We start from the raw sequence: 18,746 nt of genomic DNA on the forward strand, positions 1-18,746 counted from the left end.
CACACTTATGGGTGTTTTTATATCCTATATATCAGTGGATATTGAATCAATGTATTGAATGTGTTTACTTGAAAAGATTGACCATTGACAAACCATTCAGTTTGTAACAATCAATTATATCTAATTTATAAATTACACGCGTCCATGTATTTAGAATGAAATACGGAACTTGGTCTTCAGTGAACAAAAATATATTATACCTAAATGGAAACCGTTAGGCTCACTATATAGTAGGCTTTCTTAGTTAATAAATTTAAACCGAGTACATATACGTTCATCTAATTTATAGCTATAAAAATTTAAGAAAGAAAATGAAATCATTTCTTTTATTAAATGCATTGAAACTATTAGGGTATTTGTTCAATTTCCCACAATTTCCCGGTTTTCATGATCGCGGCGCCGTTCCAGTATGTTTAAATATTCAATTGTATACATGATTTTTAAACTATCAATTCTATAACAAACAATATTACCAATTACCGGTGACGTATTTACTGCATGTGGCAATTGCAAATGATGTATACATATACTTGTACATACAATTGTATGATGTACCAGGCCGGATATGTGACATATTTACCCTTATATATACATATATTATAATAATTTACCCCTATTTATGATCACCGGTACATTAATTAATTAGCCTCAAGATTTTAATCTGACATACATGTATCGTTAATTTGTATACGTAACATTTTTGAAACCCAGAGCTAGAAAATAATACTTTGAAAATGAATTACAAATGTAAATTAACTTTTATTCACTAGACTTATCGTATACTCGTACATACTAAGATTCAACGCCTTTAGAAACCCTGACGTGCACCTGGGCATTCGACACACCTGTTGTGTATATCTTGTATATTCTGTGTTAGTTCCAGGGGTTTTCTTAAGTTGGACAAACAATAGACTCTAATTAGATATACACTAACGAACAAAACTATGTCTAGACAAACAAAGCAGTAATATCCTGCCCGATATAACAAAGGCAGTTGAGAGTCTTTTTATCTTTAACATGTATCTAGCAGATCTAGAGTTAGACCTAGAAATAATGAAAATTGAAAAAAAAAAATACAAACCTTAAACCGATTATCAAATTAAATCATGCATTTTTGGTGCTTTATCTTTATTTTGTTTAATAATCGGATGGAGAGAGAGAGAGAGAGAGAGAGAGAGAGAGAGAGAGAGAGATTTCACTGATTAATTTATTATAGGAAACAAACATACTTTAATTAGTTTCATGCACATGTTAAGATAGAGAGACTGCGCTCACCCCTACAATAATTTTGAAACAAAAAAAAATTATAAAGAATTTTATAACGGCAATCTGTGTCCATCAGAGCAGTGTTTATGATAGCGATCTGTGTTTAATGGAGCGACAATTAAAACCGCCTGGAACACCCCCCCCCCCTTCCTTGGAAATTATATTATCACTCGGATGACCCCCATCCATCCCTATAAAAGAGCTTTTGCATTAAATATATGTTTTTATTGTTCAAGTTGATCAAACTTGACTTAAAGGGAACTTCAAAATGGTTTAAAGACAACTTAAAGGAAGCGTAAATGCCACTTAAAGATGCTTAAAGGTGGCTTAAAGATGGCTTAAAGGTGACTTAAAGAAGTTTGGACATTAAGGACCTATAAGCTCAGCTAAAAGGTGACTTAAAGGTGACTTAAAGATTGTATATCCTTTAAGCCACCTTTACACCACCTTTAAGCCACCTTTAAGGACTTGCTTAAAGATTGTTTTTCGCCCTGTGACATTCTTTGTAACAGTTTATTAATGTCATCACAACTAAGTTTCTATAACAATTCAACAGCTGGTACACAAAACTGTGTTGGTCCAAATCACACAATATCATACATGGTCTCGTGAGTGGTGGGAGATAGCTAATTAAGCCTTAAGTCACCATGGGAAAAATAATAAAGGGAATCAAAGGGGAATAACTTTCCTAATATGGAGAGCTAGCCTACTATGGGAGTAGACTTATAAATTGACTAAATACATGTTTACAAGGGGTTGTCAGCAATTACTTTGTCAGGAAATATAATTGTCAGGAACTCAGCAGTCAGTAATTCAAAGTGTCAGGAATTACATTGTAAGGAACTATATTGTCAGGGTTTTTATAAGATGGTAATAGAACACCAGGTTGCCAAGTTATGTTAACATTCTAAAGCAAATTACTTGTGATAACTAAAACTCTTCATAAAAATTATAATCTTGGTTTGTAGAACTCATCATACCTATTAGGTCTGAGATAATTGGTGGAGCTACGTATCGGACTAAACTGAGCAGCTGCCTTCCTTATATTACTTTTGCAGCTAGTCACTAACCAATCAAAATGCTCTATTCTCCTCACAATTCCTGACAGGAATAACTCATTATAAAAAATCTATTAAGAATAATTATAAGTGTTCAATTCTACCTAATAACTCTTTTTGTACTAATTCTATATCTAAAACTGATGAATTACTTACTTAATACATCAAGTAATCAGTATCTTGGAATAGGGACTATTTCCTTGGGCGGAACTACATATAGCTAAAAACACTGACTGTATTACTTCTATTCTGGGGCAAAGTAAAATAGTACCAATTAAAAAGATCTAATAGAATTAGAAAACATATCTACAGGTAATGCATTAAGGATTAGTTAATAACAATATTATTTTAGCAGTATCTACTTATACTTGCTATTCATAAATGCAAATGTTCAAATTATTGCGCCAAGTGAACTACTTGATGATGTCACACAATGGCAGCCTACTTGCACTAAATGTCGAAGCCATGTTATTTATAGTGAGGATTAACTTATATCATCACTGAAACTACTGTAAGTACATTTTAATGCTGATCATCAATAGGTTCCTTTCCATAACATGAAGAGTTCTTCATGAAACCTTGTCAAATAAAAATGCTTTAGGAAATAAGTATGTGCATGGATAAATATAGACCAATCCACACTTTACAAAAGTTATGTCCCTTGGCCGCCATCTTTGGGGAAAAACCCATATATTTCTCACAGTAGCCTTTGTAGTTTAGAGGGTTGTAACTTCGTCATTTGACATTAAAATCCGTTTCCGCTGTGAATTTAATTGTCCCAAGCTGGGGCAACCCACACATCGAAGGAATAAATCAAATTCCAAGAGAATTCTTCAGAGGACGCCCAAATATTTGGTTGCTTAAAGAAGGGAAAAGTTGCCCTTTCCCTTTTGACCTTTGGGTTGACCCCGAAAAGGGGAACAACTTTTGCAAAGTGTGGATTGGACTTATAGAGAGAAAAAAAACATGGGACCAACACAGTGTAATATAAACAATAAACAATGACAAACATTGACATCAATGACCATGATTAATGGTAAATTCTTGAAATAGTAAAATCCACTCCCTTATATAAAATCACTTAAATGGCTGTTACAGTACACTAAAACTATTGAGTTGTGAAAATTGTTCATTTTCTTCTTGAAAACCTTCCGCCACAAAATAAAGTCCCTTACTTAACTTTGTAAATATATAATATTAGCAATCTTATTCAATAGGGTTTATTTTATCATTGTAATATGTAAACCTACGAATAGAATAAATATATGATGCAGAATTTAAAGACAAGGGGCGACATAAAATAGTTACTCAAATCAGAGGAGCGAACCTCTATAAGGTGAATTAGGGGCGAGCTAAAAAGACGTGATCTAGGCCTACTTTATTATACAAAAATTCTGATCACTGATAATACGTTTAACTTACTTGTGTGATACAAAAATTCTGATCACTGATAATACGTTTATCTTACTTGTGTGATTCATTACTCACTAGAATTTTAAGGGCAATTGTTTATAACCACTTTGTCTCTCAAGGTCTTGGTTTAATTAAAGCCTTTTTAACCAATTTACAGCTGATGTAAATAATAAAATGTCATGGAAATGTTAACATAACGCTTTAAACGCACAACATTCAAACTTTGGTTAGCCGTTTTTAAATATCATTTTACAATGCAAATTGAAAAAAAAATATTGGGTAAATCTGATAAAAGTGTGACCATGTTCTTTTGATAAATAAGGCTTTGGAACTATTCTGTGTTATCCATTTTCAATATGAAAGAATGCAACACATATTCGAAAGTGATGGATCTTATTACAGACAAAATAAGCGTATTAGAACTCTTGCTCACCACTTGAGACATTAATAATCTGATTCACTGAATATTGTAAAAAGGCATAACTTTTCTTTACGCCGAAATATATCATATTGTTATCTGAACCGATAAGCATTAATTTTAACAAGAGGCTCACATTAGCAACAATAGGCATGATAAAATCAGCTTAATGGAGTCATAATACAAAATATCTGGTCTGGACAATGTAGTATGATACATATAGATCCTGTATAAATAAAAATACATTTTCCCCTTTCATATTCTTATGTTTATGATAAAGTCCCTTTTCAAGAAGGAGTTTTTAACAAGACCTACAGCAAACTCTGAACCCCTTGTGATGCCCAAGAATCGTTCAGGGGCCAAAATCTAAATAATTTGAATGAATAAGCAATATGTCAAAATGCTTGCATATAAATAAAACTAAATTTCATAACATTTCAGTCTAAGTGAATTAAAATGTTTTCCTTTGTAAAATTTGATCCCGAATGTAGCCCCAATGTACTCCTCAAGATTTTGATTTTAACGAATTTGAATCTACACTATATACCTAAGGTTGCTTTCACTTTAGTTACAGGTTTTCTATGCAAATAGTTTTTGAAGATGATTTTTCAAGATTTTTCTCTTCATACATGTAATCCTATGTAAAAACTTGCCCCCCCCCCCCTCCCTTTTGCTCATCCTATCACCGGGGTTCATGATTAAAACAAAATTGAATCTACAAAATCCTTACCTGAGGATGCATTGGCACAGGTTTCAGCCTTTCTGGCCAATCAGTTTTTTAAAAGAGAAGAATTTAAAAAGATTTTTCTCCATGTATTCCTATGTAAAATTTCAATCCCCTACTGTGGCCCAGTCCTATTCCTCGGAATCAAGGATTAAACAAACTTGAATCTATTCCACCTTAGGATGCTTCTACACAAGTTTAAGCTTTCCTGGCTGGCTGGTTTCTGAGAAGATTTTTAAAGATTTCCTCTATATATTCCTATGTAATAACTCAACCCACTATTGAGGCCCCACCATACCCCCGGGTCATGGTTTGAACAAACTTGAATCTACTTTACCCGAGGATGCTTCCACATAAGTTTCAGCTTTCCTAGTAGGTTGGTTTCTGAGAAGAAGCTTTTTAAAGATTCACTCTATATATTCCTATATAAAAATTCGACTAAAAATGACTACCCTTTAGGGTCATAATTTTCACAACTTTAAATTTTCACTAGCTGAGGATGCCTCCCCATAAGGTTTAGCTTTCCTGGCCAAACAGTTCTTGAGAAGAGGAATTTTAAAATTTTTTCCAATGATTCCCAATTACATGTATCTTGCCTTGAAAATAACGTAGTCCTAAATATTCACAACTTTGCATCTCCTTTGCCTAAAGACGCTTTGTACCACGTTTGGTTGAAATTGGCCGAGTGGTTCTGGAGAAGATGTTAAAAATATGAAAAGTTAACGGACGGACAGACAGACAAAATTGATCAGAAAAGCTCACTTTAGCTTTCAGCTAAGGTGAGCTAAAACAGAAGTGAAGCAACACATCTCAATAAACACGATACTTTTTAAAATACCTAAACCACAAAGCTTAATAAACAGATGATGACATTCACCATTTGTCTTTTGGTGACTTTAAGTGCCACTTAGTAAATACATGTACTATCATCTTTACAAAGTGGATTCCATAGAGAATATGTCAGAAATGCAGATACGATCAACAAAATGCATGCAATATGATGCATACATGAACTTTGATATCATATTCAAGTAATTTTTGTCGATAAGCCAATCACAGATCCTTTGAAGAAAATAAATTTCTCTAAAACATAATATTGATCAATGGTGTCAGCTATGGCAACTCTTAAGGGTGATATCTGAACACCGTGTATGATTACTTGGTCTACAACCTTGTGACTTTTTCATCTAAACACAAACCTTGATCATTCTACAACAACTTCACTGCGTCATATTCACACAAACATTGGTCAAGTTATCATCGGGGAAAATAAGGTAAACCTCCTGTACTGAGGAATTGTAGAAATGCAAACTGTACAAACATCAGGGCATTTTGGGTTAAAGACATTTATTGTCTAAGCACTAGGTACATGTATTACTGGACTTGGCAACAACGAGATGCACGCCGTCAGTATAGCTGATTGTAAAGATAGTAACACAATTTTTATTTTACCATTTACCATGATATTGGTAGTTGCAGACTACTATATAGTATTATACAAAATGGACAGAAAAGTTTCCATGCCAAATATTGAATTTAGTAGAATTGTAAGAAAGATTGTAGAGCTGGATACGTTAAACTGACTCGCTGGCAGTTCTAAATTGTACAAGAAAATTGTATCACACTTAAACGATACATGTATACGACTATGAAACAGTTCTTTTTTTAAAATTATGCCAGTGGATAAGAATCGCCAGAAACCCAAGGCCAATCTCGTTAACTGGTAAGCGAGAATGGCCGTGGGTTTCTGACGGTGGTGATTTTTTCGCTAACTAAATTAAGCCTTTAACTGCAAAATGTTCCAACATATCTTATCAGGAGCAAACCTGATATCATCGTAGAACTAAACTGCTTTAGTGAGACAGGAATCATAATTGTGCGGAAAATCTTGAACTTCTTTTGCCAGCTTTTACCGACAATCGATGCAATATTTAAATTAATGTCTTAAAGCATTTTCCTTCATTATGTCAAAGCACTTATCAAAATCAAATAAAAATGTAAAAATCAGGTACCAATTCATATATTTCAAAAATCGGAACTATTATGGTCGCCAAAATCATTGGCATCATCTTTGAGCAAATATTACAGACGCTAAAAAACGCTACATGGTATCACGGACAATTTGATAGGAAATTAAGCTGTTCTCAAAACATGCTATGTTCCTATCTGTTTAGTTGTAAGGTATTCATTGCATTAAATGGTAAACGTTTTCAGCTTCATTGGTTCTCGTGTATCTATTAGAAGTAGAAAAAATTGCAGGTCTAAGAGAGCAATCGGAACATCGCTCGGCCTTTTCCGTCAAGTCGAGACTTGACGGAAAAGGCCGAGCGATGTAACAGTTTCGATTGTCTATGAGAGTTGTATGGCCATGGCCATTTTTAGGCTGTATTGATTTTCTTTAGACAAAGAGCTCTCTATATAGATTCGGGAAATGTTCAAATCTTAAAGCTAAAATATTTGGATTGTTTTCTTTAGCAAATAATCGTTTCTGAACAATATCATCTTTAACTTTTCATGGTGGATTTGAAGTTTAATTAGTTATTGAGAAATATTACTTCTTTTTGTTTATTTTGACAGTAAAATGAAGTGTTAGGACTCATTTATACGTACATATATAATATACAAACAAAACATCGGATAAATACAATTTGATAACAGAATCCGGTCTATCTACAGAAATTGTTAGCTGGGAATTCTGACAATGAAACAATTCTGAATTCTGATCTATTCTTGACTTCCCATTATGCAAGAGAACTAAAACATAATGATAGGTGTCTTCCATCTAGTTTTTATCGGCAAGATGTTGTAAACCATTCTATGATATCTCATCATGTTGCGAAACTACCGGTAAGTGACACATGCGCATACGAACATAGAAAGTAGGTAAATAGAAGGGGTATTGGTAATTCGACACTTGGATATTAACGTCAATTAAGGTTTGCATTAATATCTTACACGGAAGTCACGATGCATGTGTCGTAAACACTATATTTGTCAAAGCCATAGAATTAACACACATATGATGGGAATTCGCAATTTGTCCTTTAAATAACCTTAAATATCACCTTTCTAATACGACACATAAAATAACATATAAAAAATATATTGGCCTGCTATAAAACATCGGTGAAATCTCGGACTACAGGTAGCCAACTGCCTCCTAAAACTCCTCTTTTAATACTGTTTATAAGACATAAAATCGTGAAATATATAATATTTTGAATGTTTTGGTAATAGGTTTAGCTGTTTATATTTCGATATAGTTGTTTATTAGAAAGATATAGTGATTTAAACTGGGAACACTTTACAATAGGGACCGCTGGATATCGCGAGATTTCGATCAGCTGCCAATCTCTGTTATTTATGTATCTGCTAATACTATTATCTTTAGAAATCAGAGAGATGCTAGATACCTCTAGAAAGTGACTCTATTAAAGAGGATCATTAAAATAATGCAGGTAAATTAAAAATAAACATCAATTTCTTCGTAAGAGCTATCAGCTTACCCGATTTTTACTTATTTTGTGTTAATTAATTAATATAAAATCAACTTTTGATTTCTATTATCATCTATTTAGTTAAAAGAAATAAAATATCAAAGAAACAAGAGGCCCATGGGCCACATCGCTCACCTGAACAGCAGTTCCTTGTAACATTACATTTCGTAGCATATGCTTTTTCTATTTTAAACATTGAACCCCTTTCTCGGGACCCAGTTATGGTCCGAGGTTTATAGTTGGCTTGAACAACATAAATAGTAACATAGGAATGAAAATGTGAAGCACTGCAGTGGGACAGCACGTACACAACCTGAAAAACTGAACATAGCAGAGTTCCACTTCAAGAGGAATAATCTCAGACTGTACAGAACACAAGAAAGATAACTCTTGGTTCCTCTACATTAGAGTTTACACAATTTGAGGATCCTTGCATAGTAATCTCACAAACTGTAGCATTATAGTTCTCGAGAAAAACTTTTTAAAAACATTTTCAATATATCTTTCTATGTTAAACTTTGAACCCCTCTTGGGGCCACAGTATTAGTCCAGTGCTAAAGTTTTAATTATTTGGAATCTACATTATTTAAGGATGCTTGCCTAGTTATCTCACAAGCTGAAGCATTATAGTTCCCTAGAAAAAGATTTTTCAACATTTTCCCTCTTTATTTCTATGCTAAACTTTGAACACCTCTTGGGGCCCCAGTATTAGATTGAGATCACGGCTTTTATAATTTCGAATCTACACTATTTGAGGGTGCTGACGTAGTTATCTGACAAATTGATGCATTGTAGTTCTCGAAAAGAAGATTTTTAAACATTTTCCTAAGGTATTTCTATGTTAAACTTTGAACCCCGCCTGGGGCCCCAGTCTTGGTCCGAGGGGCACGATTTTTACAATTTAAAATCTTCACTAAATATACAAGCTTTTGTGTAAATATTGGCATTTCTGGTGCAGTGGTTCTTGAGAAGAAGATTTTTAAACATTTTCCTATGTATTTCTATGTTAAACTTTGAACCCCGCCTGGGGCCCCAGTTTTGGTCCGAGGGTCACCATTTTTACAATTTAGAATCTTCACTATATATACAAGTTTTTGTGTAAATATTGGCATTTCTGGTGCAGTGGTTCTTGAGAAGAACATTTTTTAAACATTTTCCATATGTTGTTCTATGTTAAACTTTGAACCCCGCCTGGGGCCCCAGTTTTGGTCCGAGGGTCACCATTTTTACAATTTAGAATCTTCACTATATATACAAGCTTTTGTGTAAATATTGGCATTTCTGGTGCCGTGGTTCTTGAGAAGAAGATTTTTAAAGACATGCACCCTAAACTTACTGTTTCGCAATTATCTCCCTTTTGAAAAGGGCTGTGCCCTTTATTTTAACAATTTATAACCCCCTTTCCATAAGGATGCTTTGTACCAAATTTGGTTAAATTTGGCCCAATGGTTTTTGAGAAGAAGTTGAAAATGTGAAAAGTTTACAGACGGACGGACAGACAGACGGACGGACGGACGGACGACGGACAACGGGTGATCAGAAAAGCTCACCTGAACCTGAACCTTCGGTTCAGGTGAGCTAAAAAGTAAAATAATCCATCAAAGAAACGGCAGGCGTCTAGATTTCCTCGGCAGGCGTATGAATTCTACGTAAGAGTTATCTATCTTTAACAACATTGAACATTTTTGCTAATTTTGTGCTAAATAATCAATATAAAGTCAACTTTTTGTTATTATGATACTTAATTTAGTTAAGTTAAATAAAATATCAAAGAAAATATTAAAATAATCCATCAGGTAAACGGCAGGTGTGTGGTTTTCTCTCGGCAGGCGTGTTTTCCCCGGCAGGCGTTGGCAGGCGTGTTTTAGTATGACCGTATCTACACACAGTCACTAAAAAAGATACATTATACTAAGCTATTTTAACTTTGATCTATAGGGTATATATATAGTGTTTTTTTTTGCTGCCTTTTCACATATACTCTTGTACATTGATATTATGTACTGTTCAATCTAAAAACAAACTTTGGTTCACTGAAATAATCTGAAAGGACTAGTATAACCTAAAATAAAAGAGAGAACATTTTTTTGATGGTTTTATTCAGATTTCATGTTCAAAACACACATTCATTGAACCTAAATAAACTGTACAAATATGTTTCTAAAAATGGAACAAAAGAGAGAATGTCATTGTAGGGACATGTGGTGAAATGCTCCAAGTTAAATTTTTGTTGTTTTGTTAAATTTTAATAATTTCTATTGAAGACCTGAAGAAATGGTATGGCACTATGATTGTGCTTCTAGGTAACAAGCTGATGAAATCCAGTGAAAACTATGCATCACATTACAATGCCGTTTGGATTTGGTCCTTAGCTGAGATCTCTTCTCCACTTTAAACTGAAAAGGAAATTTCTAAATATCAACAACAACAAAAACTAAACAAAACCCAAAAAATTAAAAAAAAAAACCATTGAGTAAGCAATGAATAAGCTATAAAACAATTTTTATTTGTTTCCGTAAAATCAAACAATATCACTGAAACAACGGAGTACTGGTACTTGCCTTTAATGCTGGGACGGTAGATTACTTGGCCACTTTCCTCTTCTTGTTAGGGGAAGCCCCTGGTTTTCCAGTCTGTTTGAATTACATATTACAGAAATATATTGAATACATTCAGATATTAACTGCAGTCTTTAGAACTTGTTGGGGGATGGATTGTTATGTAAGGATACATTTAGATACTTGCTGCAGTGATCAAAAGAATGCCTGGGATTTGAATACAAACAGATATTTCAAATATGCAGCCTTGAGAACACTTGTGATATGGATACATTTCAAGATACTTACTGCAGCCTTTAAAACACTTGGGATTTGAATATATTGAGGTACTTACTGCTGCCTTAATAACCCTAGGGATTTGGATACAATGAATTACTTAACGCGTCCCTTCAGAACACAGATATGGATACATTGAGATAATTACTGCAGCCTTCAGTGATATGGATACATTGAGATACTCACAGCAGCCTTCAGTGACATAGATACACTAAGATACTTACTGCAGCCCTTCAGAACACTGGTGATATGGATAAACTGAGATACTTACTGCAGCCCTTCAGATCACTGGTGATGTGGATACACTGATATACTTACTGGAGCCCTTCAGAACACTGGTGATATGGATACATTGAGATACTTACAGCAGCCTTCATTGATATGAATACATTGAGATTGTTGTGTTACACGAATATTCTTGGTCCGAGTTGCTTTTTATATCAAGAGTTATTCCCCTTTTTTGTATACTTCAATGTATTCCTGAGTTGTGCACCAAGACGTGCACACATGCTGCAGATGGCTTAAGCTATATTTGTACAAGCGTACCAATGGAGCTGATGATGTAGCCCCACCGTGTAAGTAATTTTGTGTTTATTATTTTCATAATATTAAAAATGTTCAGTTTAGGATGTTTATGAAATTGAAGTTGTATGACAGAACTCAGCCATGTTGGCGCGAAAATCGCTCGTGCATGATGTTATATGTATAAATGCTAGGTAAAATATATGAAAAATTTATTTAACCACAATACGTTCAATACATATTTATAACAAAGATATTATATATGACAAAACCTTTTTTCATAGAAATTGAGTTGATTTAGGTGTCATTGTGTTTTTATGTGGAGAAGTCAACATATATATTTTTTCAGTCATTTGTCATGTATTGATTTAAACTATGTTAATAATTTTCAGATTTATAACTCTGTTATTTGTTTATTACAGCTTTTTACTGCAAGCATACTGGTGTACAAGTGTACAATAAATAAACTGAACGAAAACCTTGCGTGGTTATCAGTATAGAGATACTTACTGGAGCCCTTCAGAACACTGGTGATATGGATACATTGAGATACTTACAGCAGCCTTCAGAGCCTGGTCCAGATCCTGAAGTAGATCCTCCTCCTCTTCAATTCCTACCGAGAGTCGGATGAGATTGTCCGAGATTCCAAGTTTGTCTCGCTCGTTTGCTGGGACAGATGCATGAGTCATCACTGATCTGTGCAAAAATATTTTAGAAATTCTTAACTGCTCTTTTTGCATTTGATTAGATGTTAATACTATCTAGTTTGGTCATCAAAACAAACTTTCAAATATTGACCTTTCTTTTAATTCGCTAGGAGAAGCTCATTAATATTCAAAGATTTTCAAGGAAGGTTATAGCCAAGATCTGCTCTGTTGTGTGAAATTGTACTGTTTCAATGAATATACATCTCTGGATGAAGTCGGACAAGTGTCATTGCAAATTGACAAATTTCGAGATATTTTGGTATTGGAAATGCATGTATGAATAGTTTTGTGTATGGGTTTTTACCATAATTAATAATGTGATGAAAAATTGCCAGTTACATTAAAACATATCCATATTGTACTTACGGAAGCTCACAGAGACTTTCAAAACCTCCCAGACTTTCAGCCAGAGTGAAAACCTAAAATCAATAAATAATAAAACTACAAAACTATTTACTAGCTGTTAACCAAAAAAATCAATGTCAGATAAATATGAAATACAAACCTTGACATTCTTTAGAAATTCTGAGGCCTCTTTAAGTCCCCCCTTAATGTAGAATGTGACCATTCCACTAAACCCCCTCATCTGCTTCTTTGCCAGTTCATGCTGGGGATGGGATGGCAATCCTTAAATCAAAGTACTGAAGAACTGACGGGAGTTGATTTTGTCGATGTTTATTTATTTTAAAATCAATGATATGTTATTTTGCATGACAAGTATATGTATTTTCTAATTTGAATTACCGGTACGCACATTTTTATAATATGAATTTTTGGACTTTTTCGACAAAAGTGTTGAGAAACCCCCATTTGAATAATGTTAAATAATATTTAAAGATAAAATTAATTCAATCAAACTATGTATCAGTGATAGAAATATTTCGCGAAATTTGTATGGATCCAAGCAATATTGAACTCTAGTCTAGTTCAACCAAATGCTCGGCTGACACCGTAAATCTCCGACAAGGATTTAAGGAGACAGCCGAGCGTCGAGTTGAACGAGACTATATTGAACTCTGGCATAGGAATACATATGACTACAAAAAATATTTAAATTGTTCGTACCATTTAAAATCTGACTATTTTCAAGGTATTTATAAATAAGTTTCCTTGAAAAACAATGCTTTAGCATACATTACATCTAATTCATCAATTATTTTCAAGAACTAAGTCTTGTCAGCAGCAATGATTTGTGATGAGGTCCAAACACTGTTTCACTTTTGGTTTGTCTGAGTAACTACATAGGAGAGTTGATTAAAATCAACTCCCAAAAATAAGAAACACAACAGAATCAACCATTGTTATTAGTTTTGTAAATGAATGGAAAGAAATTTTCTAATATTGTCCCATAATATCATTAATGTTACAGGTTACAGGCACATACCTGGATGAATAACTTTCTCTACACATGGATGAGATTCTAAAAATTTGGCAACTGCCAATCCATTTTTCATGTGTTCCTTCATTCTAACATGCAGAGTCTTCAGACCTCTGTTCACCAAGAAACTGTCAAAAGGGGAGGGAACTGCTCCAAAAGCTTGAATAATCAAAATGGTTTGTAGTTCACTAACTTTCAAACTTGGAAATTCTTTGATATACATGTACCGGTATCCATATTTTCTATGTATATCATTTTTAAACAGCCATTTATATTTACCATTTTGAAGGAACCTAAGTCTCTCGCACAATCCATCGTCTTTCAATGCTACTGCACCCATCACAACATCGGAATGTCCTACAAAAGGAAACTCATCTATAAAATCATTCGATCCCATGCCAACACATTTTCAATTGAAATAAACAACTATCTATCCCATGTTAATAAATGTACCGGTATTCAACTGAAGTAACAAAAAGCAGTTATAAGATTCTTTGGACATCATGTCATTCCCTTCATTAAATTAAATAAACTAAGATATTACTCCAATGCGTGTCCTTGCACCATTACTAAATGTCCTTGACTTACCATTCATATATTTTGTTAAGGAATGCATGACCATGTCAGCTCCAAAGTCCAGAGGACGCTGCAAAAGAAAACATTCTTTTCAAAATTGAGTTAACTGATTTTGAAACTAAACCCTTCTTCATTTCTTGCTTAGAGGCTTACACGACTCTTAATCAACAATTTGACATCTCAACTCTCCCCCAATTTCTTAAACATGTCTTTTTATATCTTGCACATATTACCATTCAAAATTGTGAGAAAGTTGTTACAGACCTGAAAATATGAGGACATGAAGGTGTTGTCAACGACGACAATGATGTCCTTGTTCTTCTGCTTGATGACCTTCACGGCCTCAGCTATGTCCACGATTCTTAAGGTCGGGTTGGTAGGTGTCTCTAACCAAACCAGCTGTCAATTCAAAACATAAACAGAGCCTATTAAACAGAAGAATGTGTTACCAGTTATCAAAAAAACAACAACACAACTCTTGACATTTACCAGATGCATAGAAATTATATTATGACATAACGGTACTACTGCTTTGTTTTACTGAAATATTCTTGCAAATTATGACTGAAGCTTTCTAATGCATCAAAGACTACCAGTAGTTGTTTCATTAAAATACCTTTGTATTTGGTTTCATGGCTTTTTTTACATTATCAATGACAGTGCAGTCAACAAAGGAGGTTTCCACCCCCATTCTGGTCGCCACTTGTTTGAAAAATCTGTTAGTACCTGAAAGGAACATTTTTTTTTACCTTTCATGTTTAGTAGAATCCAATACATAACAAAGTTTTTATGGTATTAACACTTATCATTTCTAAATATATATTTGCTGTTAAATTTTACCATATTTCTTCACTTATAATTAGACTTTTTATCAAATTTTCTTCAAATGGACTGAGGTTTGAATAAAATAAAAAAAAGTTTATATATAGAGAAATAACTCTTGATATTAACTAAGCTCTGTTCAATCAGCTACAAAATTCTATGTGGTCTAACCTCCATATAAGTCATCCATGCTGACAATATGGTCCCCTGACTTTAGAAGATAGGTGACTGCAGTTGTGGTAGCAAGTCCTGAGGCAAACACCAGTGCTACAAAATAATTTGTTTAAAAATATATAAGATGAAGACTAAAAGAACTGTCAGTGGCAGTAAACTTTATTTGAAATTTTGAATATTAAGATTTATACATTTATTGCATATAGACTAGACTGAAAGTAAATTACAAAACACATGCACTGGTTGCTTTATTATATTAGAGATGGAAGTCTAACACTGTCACCATAGGTCCATAACAAGGTGGTATATTTACATCACAGAAATATTCATGATATTTTACAATGTGATCATTGATCAGATACAAAAATTCTTAACTAAGAAGTAAGAACAATTCCCTGATATACATGCAGTATATAGGATTTATGTTGTTAATTGTATAAATTTCTATAAATCTTAATTAGATTCTGTGACATTTTGTAACTGTTCTGGCTTGTCATAATTAACATTTTAAAAAATACTGAACTGATAAACATGTACAACATTAATGTCATATTTATGGGAATGATTTTTCTCTTTAATTTCTTTGATGCCTTAATAATCTTTTTTATAAAAAATACTCTTTGACTTTTCAGCGTGTTCTATATACCCATACTGCAATCTTATTTTCTTTGCTCTTGATTGTCAAACAGAATTTGTAATCTTTATCCTGGCATACAGAAAGATTTGATGATGCAATCTGTTTGTAAATCTCTAGTAATAGTTCATTGTTTGCTTACCATGTTTTCCACCTTCCAAAGCTGCTATGCATTCCTCTAAACAATTTCTGGTTGGATTTCCACTTCTTGAATATTCAAATCCCTACAAATAGATAGATTCAATATTATACGTACATTGTGTACTTATCAGTCATATCTGCTGACCTGTTCATACTCAAATATCTGGATAATTGAATTGTCATCAAAATGAATTAAAGAATTCTCAAAGAATATTTACAGTTTTACAAAATGGTTAAAACAATAATTTACTGAGTAAAAAAGATATCTAGATGGATCGGTGCATCACTGAAGTCAATGACAGACAATGTCCTAGTTACTGTACACACTAACATAGTGCTCCCCAGGTGCTTTCTGTTTGAACGTTGTAGACATCGAAATGGGGGGAACGACAGCCCTCGAAGTCCATTTCTCTGGATCTTGTCCTTCGTGCGTTGCTAGTGTGCCAAATCCAGGAAATGGTTTAAATTGCTCCATGCTGACACTTTGTGAGACCGGCTTTTCGTGTGCGCGTCGTAGTTTTCCACGTCGGTTAAATCGACCTTCAACTTTATGTGATGATCTACTTCCTTTTGGCTTAATCATGACATTTATATTAATATATTCAGTATAACAACATTTGATTTAGATGTTATTATCTTTCAGTTTAATTAACAAATGTAAAAGAGTTCGGCGAAATATTATTTGTCTTATAATAGTTTTGTGCATCATGTAAATTTGAAGGCGTTGTCCCCTGAAGATTATATGGCGCGAATTTTCAAACCACTACTATTTCATTTAACAAGGCCGGGTCTAATTTGTTCTGCCCTAGATTTTTTAATGAATTTTTTTACATGAATTTTTATTGATATAATTATTATTCTAAGATAAAAAAAAATAAGATCTTTACCGTTTGTTTAAGGGGTTATCTCAAAGTTTGTTAATTTTAAAAAGGACCCTATGGGATTTTGCTTGAAATATATCAATTTTGCACATTTTTTTTAAAACTTTTGCCATAGGGTTTTCTTTCTCTGTCCTACATATCAAAGTTATTGCTAAAAGGCATCAAATTGTCATATAAAAAAACCCTTGTACCTCCGACGGTTTTTTCAGATTGTCGGGGTGGGGGGGGGGGGCGCCTGTAAAGTGCGAAACGAAATCGAAACGAAACGAAACGGAACGAAATCGATCGAAACGAAACGAAACCAATCGAAACGAAATGAAACCAAACGAAACGAAACCAAAAATCGAAACGAAAAGAAACGGAATATAAACAAAACTACTATCAATTTTTACTACATAAAAGTGAAAATAAATTCATTGAAATAAATTTTTGAACCATAAAATATAACTACCTGTATGTTTCAGATTGCCGCTGTAACTATTAAGCCGATTATTCGAAATTTGCAAAAAAATTATATAATCATGTAAGTAAGTGATGTACATTCCTAATACCTTTAAATATTTCTAATTTGTTTCATTAAATGATATTCAGACGTTTAGAGAGAGAGAGAGAGAGAGAGAGAGAGAGAGAGAGAGAGATGCCTTAAAACTTATCAGCGACATCACATAGCAAAATATACACGCAAGTTTGGGAGAGAGAGAGAGAAAGAAAGAAAGAGAGAGATAGAGATATGATGATGATGATGATGATACTTAAGGGGACATTCTAACAACAATTTTCATTCTATCGATTTGAATTATTGTAAAAATGTAACGATCGAATACAATGTGATTTAGAGCATACTGGTTGGTTACCAGTTTCTAACACATAATAATAATTGTTTTAATATGTATAGCATGAATTTGGACGTCGTAATTTGACAAAATTAATTTGCAATATAAAGATTATTATACTGTAAAAGTATATTAAAAAAACTGTCTTTAGTCCTTTGGCTGTGTATTCTATTTTGCGTTCTTGGCGGAAAACGGCGTCCACAAAATCAAGTACATTGCCAAATGTAAAATATATATAAGTCGATACAAAGGTAAATTCAGAAATGCGGTAAATCAAATCCATGCTAACTTGTTGAAAAATTATATTCCGCCAAATAGTGTACACCCTAAATATAGTGCGTTTACAGTATTTACGGAGACATTCCAACTACACGATTTTTTTTTTATATTGATATGAAATATTGTAAAAATGAATCAAATACAATGTGCGTGCGTGTGAAAGGGAGAGAAAGAGGGGATTGTGTTTGATTTAAGGTAATGCATAGGTAAAAAACTCTTTAAATTGCACGTTAATTTTGTCAATTACGACGTCCAAATTCATGCTATACATACCACGGTATTAAAGCAATTCATATTATATGTTAGAAACTGGTAACCATCTGCTCTAAATCACATTGTATTCGATCGTTTCATTTTTACAATATTTCAAATCGATAGAAAGAAAATTGTTGTTAGAATGTCCCCTTCAATACATCATCATCATCATATCTCTCTCTCTCTCTCTCTCTCTCTCTCTCTCTCTCTCTCTCTCTCTCTCTCTCTCTCTCTCTCTCTCTCTCTCTCTAAACGTCTGAATATCATTTAATGAAACAAATTTGAAACATTAAAAAAATATAAGAATGTGCATCACTTATTTACATAATTATAT

The 18,746-nt window shown here is 33.4% G+C and overlaps 1 protein-coding gene across 1 annotated transcript; it reads right to left on the minus strand.

The window, feature by feature from the left end:
* Nucleotides 1-10,457: 10,457 nt before the first annotated feature.
* LOC128167913 (cystathionine gamma-lyase-like) lies at nucleotides 10,458-16,747 on the minus strand. The gene is made up of 13 exons (XM_052833897.1): nucleotides 16,496-16,747; nucleotides 16,166-16,247; nucleotides 15,387-15,482; nucleotides 15,010-15,119; nucleotides 14,658-14,792; nucleotides 14,406-14,463; nucleotides 14,097-14,174; nucleotides 13,824-13,976; nucleotides 12,945-13,066; nucleotides 12,806-12,858; nucleotides 12,290-12,428; nucleotides 10,938-11,009; nucleotides 10,458-10,772 (listed from the first exon to the last, which is right to left on the minus strand). Exons 1-12 carry the CDS (start codon nucleotides 16,745-16,747, stop codon nucleotides 10,959-10,961), a joined length of 1,329 nt encoding a protein of 442 aa, XP_052689857.1. The 3' UTR covers nucleotides 10,458-10,772; nucleotides 10,938-10,958.
* Between the last annotated feature and the right edge of the window lie 1,999 nt (nucleotides 16,748-18,746).

This window comes from Crassostrea angulata, chromosome 10 (assembly GCF_025612915.1).
Source record: "Crassostrea angulata isolate pt1a10 chromosome 10, ASM2561291v2, whole genome shotgun sequence".
Classification (NCBI taxonomy): Eukaryota; Metazoa; Mollusca; class Bivalvia; order Ostreida; family Ostreidae; genus Magallana; species Magallana angulata.

Coding starts and splice junctions, on each gene's coding strand:
- LOC128167913 (XM_052833897.1), bottom strand. CDS start 16,747: ATGATTAAGCCAAAAGGAAGTAGATCATCACATAAAGTTGAAGGTCGA. Junction 14,175..14,405: donor CTTAACAAAATATATGAATG/GTAAGTCAAGGA, acceptor TTCCTTTTGTAG/GACATTCCGATGTTGTGATG. Junction 11,010..12,289: donor ACCAGGCTCTGAAGGCTGCT/GTAAGTATCTCA, acceptor TAATTCAAACAG/ACTGGAAAACCAGGGGCTTC.